Consider the following 16,326-nt stretch of genomic DNA (forward strand, 5'->3'; position numbering starts at 1 on the left):
GCAGACCTCTATGCTGGAGAGAGTAGAGTTCTGGCAGAAGGCCAGCCCTTTCCCACCAACACAGTCAAAGGATGAAGAAAAGTGGGTACAAGCTCAAATGCAGGCAGCAATGTTGACCCAAGCAGGGACAAAGGAGGGGAAGCTTTCCTTTCCCACACTGAATCACTGTGAGATGAAGCCTGTGTGAAGGAAGAGGGAAACCAGACATGCAGAATAAAGAAGCCTGCGGAAGGAACCAGAGCCAGGGGCTAGCTGACACTGAGCCAGGAAGGGAAAGGGATGGGAACCAGCCCCTCTCCCATGGTCTGTGTGTCTGAGGGTGAGCAGTTAAGGGGACCCATTCTGAGCCCAGAACTGTCTTCTCAGAGGCTGCTAGAGACCAAGGCACAGCTGGGAAGTGAAGGGGTACACAGGGGCTCACAGATTTACTTTTCACTACTGTGTGGGAAGATGAGAACACAGTGGCTAAGCTAAAAACTGCCAGGCCCAAGCCCTGGCTCAACATTTCATATTGCTCCGTGTGTGTCACCACCCCCATTTCACAGATAGGACAGCCACGTAAAACAGAAGAAACTGCTGGAGAGATGGGCTAGCAGTTGCCAACATTTACTGCTCTTGCAAAATACCTGAGTCTCCAACACCCATGCTCATAGCCACTCATTCCAGTTTCAAGAGATCCAAAGCCCTCTTTTGGTCTTCCATGCACAAACCCACACATGCACACACATAATTAAAAATAAGCAGGGGATTGTGGTGCACACCCTTAACTTTAATCCCAGCACTCAGGAGGCAGAGGCAGGTGGATCTCTGAGTTCAAGGGCAGCCTAGTCTATGGAATGTGTTCCAGGACAGCCAGGATTACACAGAGAAACCCTATCTCGAAAAACTAAAACCAACAAACAAATAAAAAACCAAAACCAAAAAACCCCTAAGCACACACAAGTGTCATTCCTGCAATTCTTGCATTCAGGAGGCAGAATTAGGATTGCTGTAACTCCAAGGCCAGCATGGGCTAAAGACTCCACCTCAATATAGCTAACGAAAGATGTAAGAAGCTCACACAGAGTCATGGGGCTCAGATCAGGGAGGTGACCACAGGTAATCTGAATTCTGGCCTCCTTGACAGATTCCGAGAGGAAGTTTTTGAAGTTCCAAACTGCTTTGAAGCAACCCCTTAGAGCAGGGAGCTGGAGAGAGGCCTCGGCAAGTGCTCTGTAGAAACACTGTTTATTCAAATGACAGGTGAGAAGCAGGTGGCAATGCGTAGATGAGGGTAGGTAGGCAGCGGCTGGCAGGTCAACACTGCTCCATATGTCCCCCACAGTGCTACTTCCACAGCCACATCAGGACCAAAAACACTTCCCCTCCTCCCTCCTGCCTCCAACTGAATAAATAGCATCGGTTTCCCCACAAGGGCTGGGGACATGTACAAGTTAAGCCTGATACCTCATTAGAGCCTGTATCAGGTGAGGGAAGAAACGCAAAAATGGCTTCCAAGGAGACTACAGACTGCTCCACTTTCATTCCCCTCCTCCCTGCTACACTCCTCTCCCAGGTGCTCTCAGGACAGGTGGTTGGCACAGGTCTGGAGCGGGAGAACTGCTCCTCGGTGCACACCAGCTCACAAGACCATCCAGTCTGCCACCCATCCAGGCTGACCATTAAAGAGAATGTCATTTCATGCCACTTTATGGACAAAAAAAGAGGGGCAGGGAGTGAGGCTGTAGATGGCCAGGCCTCTTGGAGCCTCAGAGGTAACCAGAGTTCGAGGAACAGGCCCCTACCGATCCATCTCATCCAGGAGTGGGGTCGCATCTCCAGCAGTGGACATGGGGGTGCTTTCAATCATGGGGCTGGGAGAGGGTCGAGGGGTCAGCCGCTGTTTCTGTTTCCGTCGTTCTGCCTCCTTCTCCTGTAGCCACTGCTCAGCCATCTTGCCCCAGTCAATGGCTGCATGGCTGTTGGACCTGGAGCAGAAAGGAAAGGCCTTAAGAGACAGGATTCTTTGCGATTTATGAAAAGGAAGTCTTCTCACCAGTCACAGGTGAGAGATCACAGAAAGGAACCTGACTTCTCAAAACAGCCTTTTTTTTTTTTTTGAGACAGGGTTTCTCTGTGGTTTTGGAGGCTGTCCTGGAACAAGCTCTTGTAGACCAGGCTGGTCTCGAACTCAGATCCACCTGCCTCTGCCTCTGCCTCCCAAGTTCTGGGATTAAAGGCGTGCGCCACCACGGCCCGGTGAAAGCAGCCTCTTTTGCTCTTCCAATCTTTCCCCAGAAACCAATGCCCATGGGAACACCTCACAGGTCTTGGCTTTCAAGAAGATACAGAATACCTGCTTATGTTAAGTCTTCAGGCCACACGGCACCACCTGTTCCTACTAGTAACCTGCCTGCGGTGCCACTATCCATGTACTTACTTTGGCTGCTGTTGCCGTTGTCGGGAGCTGGAGGAAGGCTGGGGCTGGGCCTGGGTAGACTGTGGAGTAGTGCTGGCCTGGAGCTGGTGGTATTGTGGGGTGGTAATGGGCTGGCTTGGGGTTGTGTAGGAATAGCTGGGGGTCATTAGTGGTGTGGCCACTGGTTGCTGGGCTGGCGTTGGGAACACCTGAAGAGGGGTGGACAGAGAATTAGGGGTAGGTGTGGGCTTGTTTGATTTCACTGTAAATCTCTGACAGGCCACGAGAGTTGGCCCTGAACAGTGCTTTCCAGCTGACCCACCTGGAAGCAGGAGGATAACACTAGCACAAAGTTGCCCACTAATCTTCAACACCTCAGGTAGCTTGAGGGTTCTAAATATCCCACAAGGCTCTGTGCAAAGAAAGGCCAGGCCCTTTCTTATTCCCTTCCCTTTCAAACATGCATCTGTTAGAGACAGTTCCTATGCCTAAGCATATGAAGCCCCTGGTGGTGGGCATGGTCAGAGGTGTCTACAAGCACCCGAGTCTGCAGGTAAAAGATGCTTGCTTCCTCTCCTCCCAACCCTATTCTGGAAGAATCTTCCCCAAAACACATACATGGTAGGCGCTGCTGCCTCCTCCACTGCCGCCATAGCCATATTGGCTGGATGCCCACTGGGCTGGGGTAGCATTGGGGTTCTGTCCTTGGCCTGTCACAGCAGCAATGGCACTGAACATCTGCGAAGTCATGTTCTGAGGCAAGGCATTCACAGCCCTTGTCAGATCTGTAAACACACAGATGGCAGATGGCCATGTCAGGGTGTAAACCCCTCCAGTTCTCCACTGCCCTACAAGTCTCAACCCCAAGCATCCCACCTGCAAGATTGATGTTGGCTGGGGTAGCATTGATAGAAGCAGGGGTCCGAGTCCTGCTGCTGCTACTGGGAGTGATGCCTGTAGGAAACAGATGAAGGTAGTTATGTTCCTCAAGAAAGCTATTGTGGCTCCCCAGTTCAAGAGTCAGAAGAGGTTTAATCCCAACACTCAGCAGTGGATCTCTGTGAGTTTGACACCAGCCTGGTCTACAAAATGAGTTCCAAGACAGACAGAGCTGTTACACAGAGAAACCCTGTCTCAAAAAACATGAGAATCTGCACAGGCCAGTGTATAGGGAACCTCCCTGATGCTGAAAATCTGGAGCAAGGGTGAGGCAGCTAAGATGATAACTGATTTCACTTTCCTGAGCCAGGATCTGTATGTGTCCCTCTCACCACAGTCTAAAGTTAGGGTACTGTAGAGCTCACCTGGTACAGGATCCTGATAGTGATCCTTAAACCACCTGAAGAGTCCATTCACAGTTGGGAAGATCTGGCCCCGGTACCGGAATCCTTCAGGAGTCACTGTTACATATTCAATCCTGAGATTTCGTAAGGAAACAAGCATTAGATACCAGTTTGTCTAGCTAGTTTTATGTTCAGTTGACACAAGCTAGAGTCGTCAGTGAGGAGGGAGCCTCATATGATAAAATACCTCCATAAGACAGGGCTGTAGGTAAGCATGCAGGGCATTTTCTTAATTAGTGATTGGTGAGGGAAGGCCCAGTCCATTGTGGTGGAGCCTCCCATGGGCTGGTGGGTCTTGGGCACTGTAAGGAAGCAGGCTGAGTTGAGCTAGTAAGTCGCTCTCCTTTGTGGCCTCTGCATCAGCTCCTGCCTCCAGGTTCCTCTCCGTTAAGTTCCGGTCTTGACTTCCATGATGAATTATGATGTGGAAGAGTATACCAAATAAACCTGTCCCCTATCAACTTGTTTTTGGTCATGATGTTTCATCACAGCAATAGCAACCCTAACTAAGACACCACTTGTGGCCACCTGTGAGAGAGTGACCAAATAAATAACAAACCACATACATTAGCTCTTCTGGGTGCTGGAGAAGTAGAGATGACAGGGAGAGGCTGCACATGACAGCACAATCAAGGCTAAGGAGGCTGTGGTCTTGTGTGCTAAGTATATGCTGCCAGGGCAAGTTGTGCTGGAGGCTGCACTGGATATAGGATGCTTCACTGAAGACAGTTTGCTCAGAGGTGAGAGTGAGACTAAGGTTACAGGACATCAGGTGTGAAGAGGCCTCCTGGGCAGCTCCAGATACGCAGGGGAAATTCTTCAGCACTCTAGAAGGTGATTAGTCTGCCCTCATTCATTACTTCTGAGAGTAGCAGAGTGGCTAAGAGGATGGGCCTTAGCTTTATACCTGGTTCTAGTTCTAAGTTTGAGTTCTGCATTTACCACCTATGTGTACACCAATCACAACAGCTCTTAAGCCTAAAGAGCAGACACAAGGAATGACAGAGCAAGTATACAAGGCAGTCATCACACCTAAATGCAGTACTGTGCTCACTCAAGAACAGCCAACAATAGCTGAGACAATGGTGAAGGCCTCACACTCAGCCAAAAACTGCTTTCTCCATCTACACAGGAGGACACAACACAAGTCAAGAGAGGAGTCTATGCTCCCTTCTCTGAGAAGCCACCGTGTTCAATCTATCGCTCCAGGTTCCCAACTTCCTCACATGGTCTTCATGCGACATATAGCCTCACAGGGCCCTGGCTGCCACTCCAGAGAGGGTCTTAAGGCACTGATATAGCAGGAAAGGCATCTCAAAAAGAGCATGATAGGCCTGGTGCTGAGTGTAGCACAGGGCTCCAGATCCCCATTAAATGGTCCAAGCTATGTGTCACATGTGGCCAGTACAGGGCTGGAGCACAAATGTCCTTGGCAAGTGGAGGCTGGCTGGTGCCAGGGCAGAGAAGGCAGGTGTGATCACTAGAGTGTGCGCCAGGCCCAAGCAGATCAACAGAAGGAAACTGGACACTGCTCCAGGCTCAGGGTGAACAGAGAGCTGCAGGAAAAGGAATGCCTCAGGAAAAGCAGCCTGCCAGTTACACATGGAAAGGAACAGAGTAGGAGACACATTCATCTCACCCACACTCAGTAGGGAACAAGAGATACACATTATGACATCGGTGGGCCACTGCATGCTGAAAGTTCTGGAAAGACAAGGGAGGTAACTTCCCAATCACCGTACTGCCTGGGGAGTGGTGGTGAAGAAACTCCTTTTCTAATGTGGATGAGGGTGCTTTTCTTAAGTGACTCTTAGAATTTATGTCTCAGGCATGTCCAACCTTTTGACACCATGACAGAACAATGTCACTTACAAAGTTCACACACTTGAAAACATCGCAATCAGCTTACTTAAAGAGAGGGGGGGGGCACTGGTGGCACACGCCTTTAATCCCAGCACTCAGGTGGCAGAGGCAAGCAGATCTCTGAGTTCGGGGCCAGCCTGGTTTACAGAGCAAGTTCCAGGATGGCTAGGGCTACACAGAGAAACCCTGCCTGGAACAAACAAACAAACAAAGGCAGCAACAACCTCCTTTCTCACCTCCAACCATCACTTCTGTTCTGAACAGGGAAGAGACAAAGGAAGGCAGAACCAGAGTCGTGTGGCTCTCTTCTAGCCTATGTGTGGATCCAAGGGCAGTAGTTTCTTAGCACCCCAGTGCTCACCTGGGTTTACCCCGGGGCTGGTATCCCAGGAGGAACTTGCCCGGCAGTTCCTTGCAGGCACAGATGAAGTAAGGGATGAAGGTGGGCTTCTCCTTCTTAGTTTTGATGAGCAGCTCCTCTAACTTCTGGGGGTAGAATGAGGCGGACAGGTTGGGATGGTAGCATGCCTGGTACGCGCACACACACCTCCTTCACCGCTGAGTCCCCACACTCAAGGGGATGTGTTCACCCTTAAGAACCTGGGAGGTATCATCCCTCAAGGTTCTCAGACTCACCTTCCGGTCACCACCACTACAATCCTGGTAATACTTGTGGTTCAGAAGGTCTCGAGCAAAGGAAGCCATGGGCTGGACATATCGGGCAACAATCTCATCCAAGTCTTCAAATTCCTACAGGAAGAACATCAAGACCTCACATGTCACATCAAGAGTGAAGACTCCTAGCCCTTTATAAACCCACCCTGGAAAGCCATGACAGAAGTGGCTGACTTCTACTGCAAAATACCCTAAATTTATCAACTGGTTTGATTAAATCCCAGACATTGGCTCACCAGAGTAAAGTCCTTTAAGTACTAACTGTGACATTTCCCTGTTATTTAGGAATAACAGAGAACTTCAGATTTCTCCTTGTTGAACATAGATTTGAGAGACCTCATGAGTATGTGTGCACACACACGTGTTTTCTCTTCTTCCTCAATAGTTTTCTCTAGGCTATTTTAATATTTGAAATTTAGGGGAATAAAAGCTACTAATTTATTCTACAAGTTATCTAGCTTTGTTGCTCTGCATAACAAAAATATATATGATGTGTTCAAGTTACTGTCAGGTGGAAGCAACCAGAAAAAACTGTTGAGGCACGTTTCTCACCTCGCTGTTGATCCACAAAGTGGCCCCCAGGCTGAAGGCATTTTCCTTGCCTTCCTCCCGAACATCCACGTGCTGGTAAATGCCATCACTGACTTTCCAGGTCACCGTCAGGTGGTTCTCACCCTTGCTGCTGGGTCGGATTATAACATCTCCTTGGTCCATGGTCTCCATCATCTTTTCTGCTTGCTTGAAATTTATGTTATGGAAAGATGGGTGTGCAATCACTCGTTTGATGTATGCTGAAGGGGGCAGGAGAGACAGACAGACCAGATGGGGGTTAGGAGCTGATAGCACAGGACATTCATGGACCCACCATGGATTCTGAGACACTTTTTGGACTTGGATTCTCTGATGTGAATAAGCTATCAGCCTCAGTTCTTAGGCTACTTGAGAAGACCCTAGGTTCCAGTCGTGCTCAACCTTGTCTTTCATGCTTCTGGGCCTCAGTGCCATAAAACTGAGTACCTGCCCTCTGGGAATCGGATGCATACACACTCTGCAGCCTGAGTCCTTGAGTGTAAACTGCTGTAATTCAGGTACAAGGCCTACTGGGAATCGGATGCACACACACTCTGCAGCCTGAGTCCTTGAGTGTAAACTGCTGTATTCAGGTATAAGGCCTACTGGGAATCGGATGCACACACACACTGCAGCCTGAGTCCTTGAGTGTAAACTGCTGTATTCAGGTATAAGGCCTACTGCCGGGCACTCACTAGTCCGCTGCTGCTTTCGTTTCATGTCCTCCTCCTGCTTGTGGTCTGCTGCTTCGGCATCAAAGTCATAGTAGGTGTCCTTGGGCAGTTTCCACTCATTGTTCCTGTCCATGAGGTCTGAGGTCCGGCAGGTCAAGTCTGCACTGAACTTTTCAATATCAATCTTCATGATACGGCAGTGAACAGTCATCCCCACCTAGATCCACAGAACATGTGAGACAAAGACTGTCTAGCCCAATGCTTTATTTCACACAAAAGAACTAAAAAAGCCCAAACAGAAAGGTAGGACTTGCCCAAAGCCAGTTACCAAATGGCAGAGTAGTTTTTGGGGTGGGTATGTAAGCAGTGTGCCTCCCAGGGTTAGTTGGAAAACTGGAGGATTATCACAGGTATTCCTTCTACATTGCTCTCTAAAGCTCATGTCCTTTTTTAAACAGCTGGTTTTTGTATCTTTCCTGACTTGAAATGTCTGTTTGGATCCTGTTGAAAGTCCTGGCTTCATTATTAAGAATGTCTTTTTTGAGTCCTGAATCTACAACTCTCCCAGACTTACAGGGTCTGGAGGGTGAATGAAACACCACCCCCCTCCCTGCTCATATATTTGCACGCTTAGTCTTCAGATGATGAACTACTTGGAAGGATTAGGAAGCAGTCCTTGTTGGAGCAGGTGTATCACTGGGATTGGCTTTGATGGTTCAAAAGCCCACATCAGGCCCAGTGTCTTTCTTGCCTATTGCCCATGCATAAGAATGTAAGAACTCAACGGGTGTTGGTGGCGCACGCCTTTAATCCCAGAACTCGGGAGGCAGAGGCAGGAGGATCTCTGTGAGTTTGAGGCCAGCCTGGTCTACAGAGTGAGTTCCAGGACAGGCTCCAAGACAATACAGAGAAACCCTGTCTCAAAAAAATAAAAGAAAAAGAAAGAAAGAAAGAAAGAAAGAAAAGAGTATTTGAAGTTATAGGATAGTTAAAGGTACTTTTGGAAGCCTGGATATCTGAGCTTGATCCTTGGAACCCTCATAAAATGCCAGATGAGGAGCCATAAAAACTGAGTTATAGTGGTGCATGCCTTCAATCCTAGCACTCAGGAGGCAGAGGCAGGCAGATCTCTATAATGATCTACACAGCAAGTTACAGCTAGGGTTACACAGTGAGAAGCTGTCTCAAAAACAAAATACCCCCTCCCCGCAAAAAATCCAAACCAATAAATCAAGGTAGGAGAGAACTCTGGAAAAGCTACTCTCTGACTGCCAACCGCACCATGGTGTGTATAACCCCTCCCCACCCGCCCCAAACACACATACACACACAAACGGGGTGGAGGACAGAACATGGACATACACTCATTGAGTGCCTAGCTGGAGCCCAGTACATGGCAGCCACAGCAGATGACTAGGACAGAAGGGAGCTGGAAGAGTCATTGGCAGCCTCTCATTTGAAGGTTCCTTCTGTGTGGCCCTGTTCTCCTGAGCAACACTGCTTAAAGGGAAGAACAGGCAGAGCTTTCTAAGTTGCCATGTTGGGTCTCACTTCCTGCCATGCGATGAAACCACAGCTTCCCACACAGGAAGGAACCGTCTCCTAAAGGGCTGGCACCGGCAGAAACTGCTTCACAAAGGCAGCAGCAGACAAAGGCCACTACTCATTCAGATGCTCTCAACTGGCTTCTTCCAGTTATTATAAATCCTCTTTCTGCTCTCATCACCAGTAGTCACTGGGAACAGAGCCTAACTTCTGGTGGGGGGCAGTCCAAAGTTAGAATGCCCAACTGGGCCAGCTGGAAAGTAGTACTACTCCTTATGCTAGATATCCACTCACCTTCACTCGCTCCTCTGGCCTTTTCACCACCTTGTCACTAAGGAATTTGGTAGGGATGAAGCCGGTGACACCATTGTCCAGCCGTGTTTTCACACCGATGGCCTGGCCAGGGCATGAACCACTGTCAAAGTGGTTCCAAACCTGAAGAACAGAAAAGAGGTTGATTATTAAGATTCTGGAGCTCCTGTGTTCAGAAAATAGTAATGGGGGTGATGGGAGAGGGAGATTGAAGAGAAGCCTCAGTGGTTAAGAGTATTTATTGCTCTTGCAGAGGACCTGGGGTCAATGACCTTTTCTGACCTTGAGGGCACCAAGTACATCCCATGGTACATTTATTACCATACAGGCAAAATAGTTGTCTCTAAAATAAAGTGAATGAATATATATATATATGCCGGGTGGTTGTGGCACATGCCTTTAATCCCAGACAGAGACAGGCAGATCTCAGTAAGTTCGAGGCTAGCCTGGTTTACAGAATGAGTTCCAGATGACTCAGTGGGGAAAGGCTCCTGTCACTAAGGCCTGATGACCTTAGTTTGATCCCTGGGACGCAATCAGTAAGAGAGAACCCACAAAGTATCATCTAACCGTCATGCACACACTATGGTGTGTGCATATATATATATATAAAATAAGAAAATTAAAAAACTACACAAACAAGCCAGGCATTGGTGGCGCACGCTTTTAATCCCAGCACTCGAGAGACACAGGCAAGTGAATCTCTGTGAGTTCAAGGCCAGCCTGGTCTCCAGAGCGAGTGCCAGGATAGGCTCCAAAGCTACACAGAGAAACCCTGTCCCGAAAAAACAAATAAACAAACAAACAAAAACAAAACAAAACAAAAAAACCAAAACCAAAACCAAAACAAACAGACAAAATACTACACAAACATAGAAAAGGGTGTCTAAGATGGCTGCAATTTATTCTACCATAGATGTTTGGTACTTGTCTGGAAACATGGTCAGCTACCCACCAAGAGAGATGTGAACATCCAGAGTTCCTTGACTTGGTGAACCATTAGATGAACCTTTAAACATTTAACTGACTGTCTTCCTAACTCCACAGTGGTCTCTTCTGTTCTTTTCTGCCCTAGTGAGTGTAACAAGTATCTATACAGGAACTTGTTACAGTGGACCTAATAATTAATAATAAGTGAAAAGCCAGAAAATGCTAGGTGGCTTTAGAAAAGAGCATGATAGCTGGGTGTGGTAGCACACACCTTTAATTTCAGTGCTAAGGAAGCAGAGGCAAGCAGATCTCTATGGCCAGCCACATCCACATGGTGAGCTCTAGTCCAGCCAATGGTATATAATGAGACCTCACCATCAGGGGGGGAAAAAAAAGAATGTCAGGCAGGCATATCATGCCTAGAAACATAAAAGGAAAATAATTAGAGTGGGGATAAAATAAAAATCATACAGAGCTTCTACATATACTCAAACAAGTCTAAGGACACTCCCTATTCTATTCGGTGGGTGAAAGCGCACATTCTCAAGTCCTAACTTGCTGTAGTGACAGACAGAAAGTGGGGGAAATGTTAAAGGTTACAGTGACTGCATCAGCATGAAAGAGACACATAGTGGCCCCTGAAGGGACTTCATGTTAAACTTGCTTCCCACTCCCTTCCTTTGTGTACTTTTTTGGTGAGAGCATGGACTGAAATTCCCATTTCTCTCTCTTAAGTCACCAGACTTTTCAGTTAAACTCACGACAGCAACACTGCAACACATACCTCACTTAGTTCAGGGAAGTTGTCCTGTTGACAGAAAGGGCACTGCCACAGCCCTGTCTCATCATTTCGGATGGCCTGGTCATAGCTCTCACCCTGTGGGCGTCTATGAGCAATGCCAGTGACATTACAGATGATGAGCTTTCCTGTAGGAAAGAAAGCAGGTTAGGAGAATGAATGGAGAGCTGACTCCTCCCCACTACCCTTTGCTGACAACAATATCTTTTTTATGGCATCTACACCCATCTCTTTCTCGTCCTGGAGGATAGAGACCTTTGTTGGGAGACATACAGCTTGGCATGAACCTTTAGGCCAAACTTGGCAAGCCACATAGTTATAGAACTGTCTTTTGATTATAAATGGCTTCTAGAAGCATGAGCACTCAAAAGGAACAACATGACCCAGACGTCAATCCTTTGTTCCAACCACAAGCCCACTTACCTAAGCAAACCTCCGAATCCCACCACTTACCTAAGCAACCTCCTTCGTCCCACTACTCACCTAGATAACCCTCCCTCTCTCCCCACCACCCATGAACTTTTACCCTGCCAACATCCTCTTGCTATAGTTTTCTAACATCCTGCTTAAACTAACACCTGGCTCTTGGCCTCCCTCCCCCCCACCCCATACTACTGACTATATAAGCAAGCCTAGAAAAAATAAAATTCGCCACTTGATCAGAATCCTGTCTAGTGGTCATTCTCTCTAGTCTTTTGTTCCCATTCCCCTCCCTGGACTTCTTGCTCTAGGTTGCTGTGCTGCAGGTCAGGACTACTACAGACCTTCCCTGCATTTAATGCCAGGGAACAATGCCTGTAAGCCAACTCCATGAAAGATTTCAAAGCAAGCTTTAAGTAGGACTTTGTGTTCTGGCAGTGCTGGGGATTGAACTCAAGGCCTTGTAAATACTAGAGAAATGCTCTAACAAGGAGCTGCACCCTGAGTCCTCCTTTTACCTTTTATTTTGAGATCCATTTTCACCAAGTTACTTATTGTGAATTCATAATTCATCCCAAATTACAATCCTCCTGCCTCACCCTCCCAAGTAGGAGAGATCACAGGTCTGTGCCAACAAGCATGGAAAGAAGTCTAACTTGATCTTGACCTCAATTCTGACTAGATCTTGCATTCTTTTGGTTAGTTTTGTCAACTTCACACAAACTAGAGACACCCGAGAAAAGGGAAACTTCAACTGCAGAATTACTCTATCAGATTTGTCTGTGGACAGGTCTTTGGGTACATTTTCTTGGCTGATAGAGGAGGGCCTACTGTGGACAGTGCCATTCCTGGGCAAGTTGTAAGAAAGGCAGTTGAATGTGAGCCTGAAGTCAAGCCAATAAAAGTAAGGAGCGTCCTTCCATGGTGTCTGCTTTAGTCCTGGTCTCTCTCAATGGTGGACTCTAACCTGTAAGATGTAAGCTTTCCTCCTCAAAAGTGTTTTATCACAGCAACAGGGAAGCAAACTAAGACAAAAGATGTTGTGGTCTTCCTCAACCCAGGGTTTCTCTGTGTAGCCCTGGCTGTCCTGGAACTTGTTCTGAATATCAGCATCACTCTGAACTCAGAGACCTGCCAGCCTCTGCCTCCCCAGTGCTGGGATTAAAGGTGTGCACCACTATATCCTGTAAACCTTACAGAGTCTTACTCCATCAGAATCACTTTCAGTTTATGTCCATGTAGTAAACACCCTGAGTTCCCCAATACAGCATCCTCTGAGCATAATACACCCTCATAACCTACCAATGTAGAAGGTCTCTGGAGTCTCTTTGGTTAACATATTGAAGATCTCCTCTGTGTTAGGAGAGCGGTAGGCTGTCCTGAGGTCCTTATACCGACAACTTAGCTCTGCTCGGATATCATACAGTGTGATGTGCTTGTCACCATAGCCCTGGGGAAGAAGAGGTCCATTAGAAAAAGCCTTACAGCCCCAACCTGACTCACTAGGAATTTTAGTGATGGCAGGCAGCCAGTTTGCACCTGTCTATGCTTTTCTTTAATGTTGATTTACGAAGGAAATTCTCACTTCTTTCTCTCACCTTCTCCCTCAAAGGTGTCTGTTGTCCAAGTTACCACTGAATGTGCGATCTTCCTGCTTTAACCTCCTGAGTAGCTGGGATTATTTATTACAGGTGTGTGCTACTGCTCTTACCCCAATAAAGGAAATCTCAAAGTCACCTGTGGGACACTGATCTGTAAGGAACATGCATGCTTCAGGAAACCCCATGTATAAAGGAGACAAGGTAAAGCTCTGCTGTTGGAAAGGAGGTTATAAGGGCCTCCAGGGCAAGCATAAAACACATACCCTTCTCTCTCTGTCCTATATCTTAACAGTCATAGTACCTGACACTTTTTCTGGCTCACTAAAAGCTTCCTTCAGAAACCTAGTACTGCATGGGGGAGGAGAGGATCAAGGCTCCAATACAATAGTATCAGGGTTTCTTTGGATATCTGCTGCCTAAGTCCCTTCCCACATAGCCACTTGAGATAGTTCTTGCCTGCCAGGACTTACAGTCACTTACCTGTCTCTCTAGTTCTTCTGCAAAGGCATCAAGGTCTAGATCCTTCAGTCGCTCTGGGTTTTCCAAGATTTCCTCAAGGGCTCCTGCAGGATTGGCATCCTCAGCAGACTCATCATATTCCAAGGCGTCCACTGCCATCTTCCTGGCCCATTCATACGTTTCAGGGTGGACTCGGGAGCCATCAAGGACTTCAATGTATGAGTCAGTGCTGGAGAAAAGGCAGAAATGGATCAAGATATAAAGCCAGAAGTTTTGATTAATTAACAACCCAAATGTCACCAATGCGGAACTGGCTGGGTAAATCAGGGCACTCCATATGATGGAATACTACACAGCCATTAAAAAGAATGAAGTAAATTTATGTTTGCTGACATGGGGAGATGGCCATGATATATTGATACGTGAAAAATGCACTGCAAAACACTATGAACCATGTGATCTCATTTTTGAAGTAAATGAGTAGTTAGTAAACGCATAGCAAAAATAAAATTTAGAAAATTGTAGTATACATAAAAACTGTTATGGTAGTTTTTTTTTTTTTCTGGGAGGTGGAATTATGGGGGACTTCCACTTTCTGCATAATAGTTCTTTTTGTTGAATTTTATATAGTGAACTTATGAGTCATAATATAAAACAAGAAGGGGGGAAAATCCTGTGAGAATTTGCTGGCAGCTGTTTTCCCCCATAAAGCCTTCCCAGGCTGGTCTTGCCCGTGCACTCACATGGGCCTATGTTATTCGTGGAGTGTTACAGCAAAGCTGAGTGGAAAATGAAGTTTTAGAACTTGAAGCCTATTTCCCCACTGACTTCCATTACTGAATGAGGAGCTATGTGCCCGTGGAAAAGATCCTCCAAAGACTGAGTTGATAACTTCTGGAGAGGAAGAGGTCAATAGTGAAGTCTCAGTACCACCATTCTAAAACAGAACAAATCTCTCTCCCCGTCCTGAACCTCTTCACACCCATGCTCTTTTCCCATGGCCCCTTGTTGTTCCCCTTCATCTGGCTGTGACAAACCCTGAGTACAACCTCATGCCTTCTCCTTTAAAGATGACACTGGTGCTTCTGTGTCTCCCTCTCACATGAAAAAGGCTCACAACTGATCTTTTCCATAGGTCAGGGGCAACTTCTTACCTTTTTTAAAAAACATTTCCTAATTTCAACTGGCCTGGGGCCCTTTCAAAGGCCTAATTCCCTGACACCCCAAATCAATGCCCAAGGAATTGTTCCTGGCCTGTCTAAGCAGAGGGTATCACCTGTCCCCCAGAGAGGCAGTGTCGATCTTGAGGAAGCCAGCACAATTCATGAAGACTTTGGGACCCATGTGACACATGGTGACCAGCTGAGTCCGGCTCTCGAGTCGAGTATTGTTCTGTTTCAAGATCTAGGGAAGAGGGCTGGCAGTGAGCAGGGCAGTAAGGGGCCTGCCTCCCTAGACTGCTTTCTAGTTTCTGTTAAACTCTCTATGGCTTCAACTCTGTCAGACTTAGAATCTGGGGCACCACCATGTTACTACTTCAAATGCCTTTAATGAGCTACACCTTACCTATCAGACTATGTATAGCTGGGTACCGTGGCACACTCATGTAATCCTAACACTTCAGAGACTGAGGAAGAAGGATTATGAGAAGTCCAAGCTCAACCTCAGCTACAAAATAAGCTTGAGGCCATCCAGGGCTACAGGAAACTATCTCAAAACAAAACAAAACCAAACCAAGGCCAAGCGATGCTGGCACACACCTTTAATCCCAGCACTCAGGAGGCAGAGGCAGGTGGATCCAGGCCAGCCAGGGGTTCACAGAAAAAGAAACCCTGTCTTGAAAAACCAAACCAAACCAAAAGACAATGACATACATGTAACTGTGTATGGCTTGAAAGTGTACTGCAACAGAGACTAGAGTCAGCATCATTCATGTTAGGAAAAATAGTATTACAAATGCTGTTGAAGTTTTCTCTGTATCTGAAATCCCTTTTTGTTTGCACTGGAAAAAATTGCTCTTCTGGTTTTTCCTGTTCTCAATATGGCTTAAGGCTATAGCATAGTAGTGAGGTTGACTCTGAAGCTCATTGGCTGAATAGCTCTCAACAACCTGCTTTACCTCTCTGATCTGTCAATCGTATTGGCAAAGTTCTTCACACTCAATGAAATGATTATTTTTTAATCAAACCAAACCTACCTTCAGCAAGTGGGTCCCTTTTCGAGGTCCCAGGCCACAGACGTACTGGATCAAGGCCTGGCTGTAAGGATGGGCGATGGCACGGTTGACATCAACCCCAACCTCGTTGACCCGGTTGATGAATTCACAGTACAAGGCGTTGAGCAGCTCCTCTTTCACAACGTGCTCCTACCAACACAGCAGCAAGTAAGGGTACTGTGCCTTTCAACCCTTTCCACCTGGCTTACTTGCTGATCCTACTACTCACCTGCAAGGGATGGAACTTGAGACACAGGATGTCTTCATCAGAGCTGCACACCTGGGCAAATTCTATCAGAGGATCTTGGATACGCCGGGCTAGAGAGACGGCTTGTCTCAGAACTGGTGGATAATCCCGAAATTCTGCCTAGAAACAAAGGAAGTCACAGAACCTTAGGGTATCCACAGTGACAAGAAAGAAGAAATCTAAACCATTCTGGCTTGAGCCACTTTTTAAAAATTTCCTTTGGGGCCTCTGTCTTCCTAGGATCACTTTTACTCTCTGGAGCTGCCAATCTAAAC

The 16,326-nt window shown here is 47.0% G+C and overlaps 1 protein-coding gene across 3 annotated transcripts in view; it reads right to left on the bottom strand.

The window, feature by feature from the left end:
* Nucleotides 1-1,208: 1,208 nt before the first annotated feature.
* Supt6h (SPT6 homolog, histone chaperone and transcription elongation factor) overlaps nucleotides 1,209-16,326 on the bottom strand; it is a 37,620-nt gene continuing 22,502 nt past the window's right edge. For all 3 annotated transcript variants that reach the window (XM_027426594.2, XM_027426595.2, XM_027426596.2), the window contains 16 exons: nucleotides 16,034-16,171; nucleotides 15,787-15,954; nucleotides 14,866-14,993; nucleotides 13,611-13,818; nucleotides 12,832-12,979; nucleotides 11,095-11,237; nucleotides 9,363-9,503; nucleotides 7,545-7,740; nucleotides 6,832-7,070; nucleotides 6,241-6,354; nucleotides 5,966-6,090; nucleotides 3,703-3,815; nucleotides 3,275-3,352; nucleotides 3,017-3,183; nucleotides 2,420-2,607; nucleotides 1,209-1,967 (listed from right to left, as the gene is read on the bottom strand). In XM_027426594.2, the coding sequence (XP_027282395.1) occupies nucleotides 1,781-1,967; nucleotides 2,420-2,607; nucleotides 3,017-3,183; nucleotides 3,275-3,352; nucleotides 3,703-3,815; nucleotides 5,966-6,090; nucleotides 6,241-6,354; nucleotides 6,832-7,070; nucleotides 7,545-7,740; nucleotides 9,363-9,503; nucleotides 11,095-11,237; nucleotides 12,832-12,979; nucleotides 13,611-13,818; nucleotides 14,866-14,993; nucleotides 15,787-15,954; nucleotides 16,034-16,171 (2,481 nt within the window). In that variant the 3' untranslated portion in view covers nucleotides 1,209-1,780. The remainder of the gene's footprint in view (nucleotides 1,968-2,419; nucleotides 2,608-3,016; nucleotides 3,184-3,274; nucleotides 3,353-3,702; nucleotides 3,816-5,965; nucleotides 6,091-6,240; nucleotides 6,355-6,831; nucleotides 7,071-7,544; nucleotides 7,741-9,362; nucleotides 9,504-11,094; nucleotides 11,238-12,831; nucleotides 12,980-13,610; nucleotides 13,819-14,865; nucleotides 14,994-15,786; nucleotides 15,955-16,033; nucleotides 16,172-16,326) is intronic.

This window comes from Cricetulus griseus, chromosome 7 (assembly GCF_003668045.3).
Source record: "Cricetulus griseus strain 17A/GY chromosome 7, alternate assembly CriGri-PICRH-1.0, whole genome shotgun sequence".
Taxonomy (NCBI): Eukaryota; Metazoa; Chordata; class Mammalia; order Rodentia; family Cricetidae; genus Cricetulus; species Cricetulus griseus.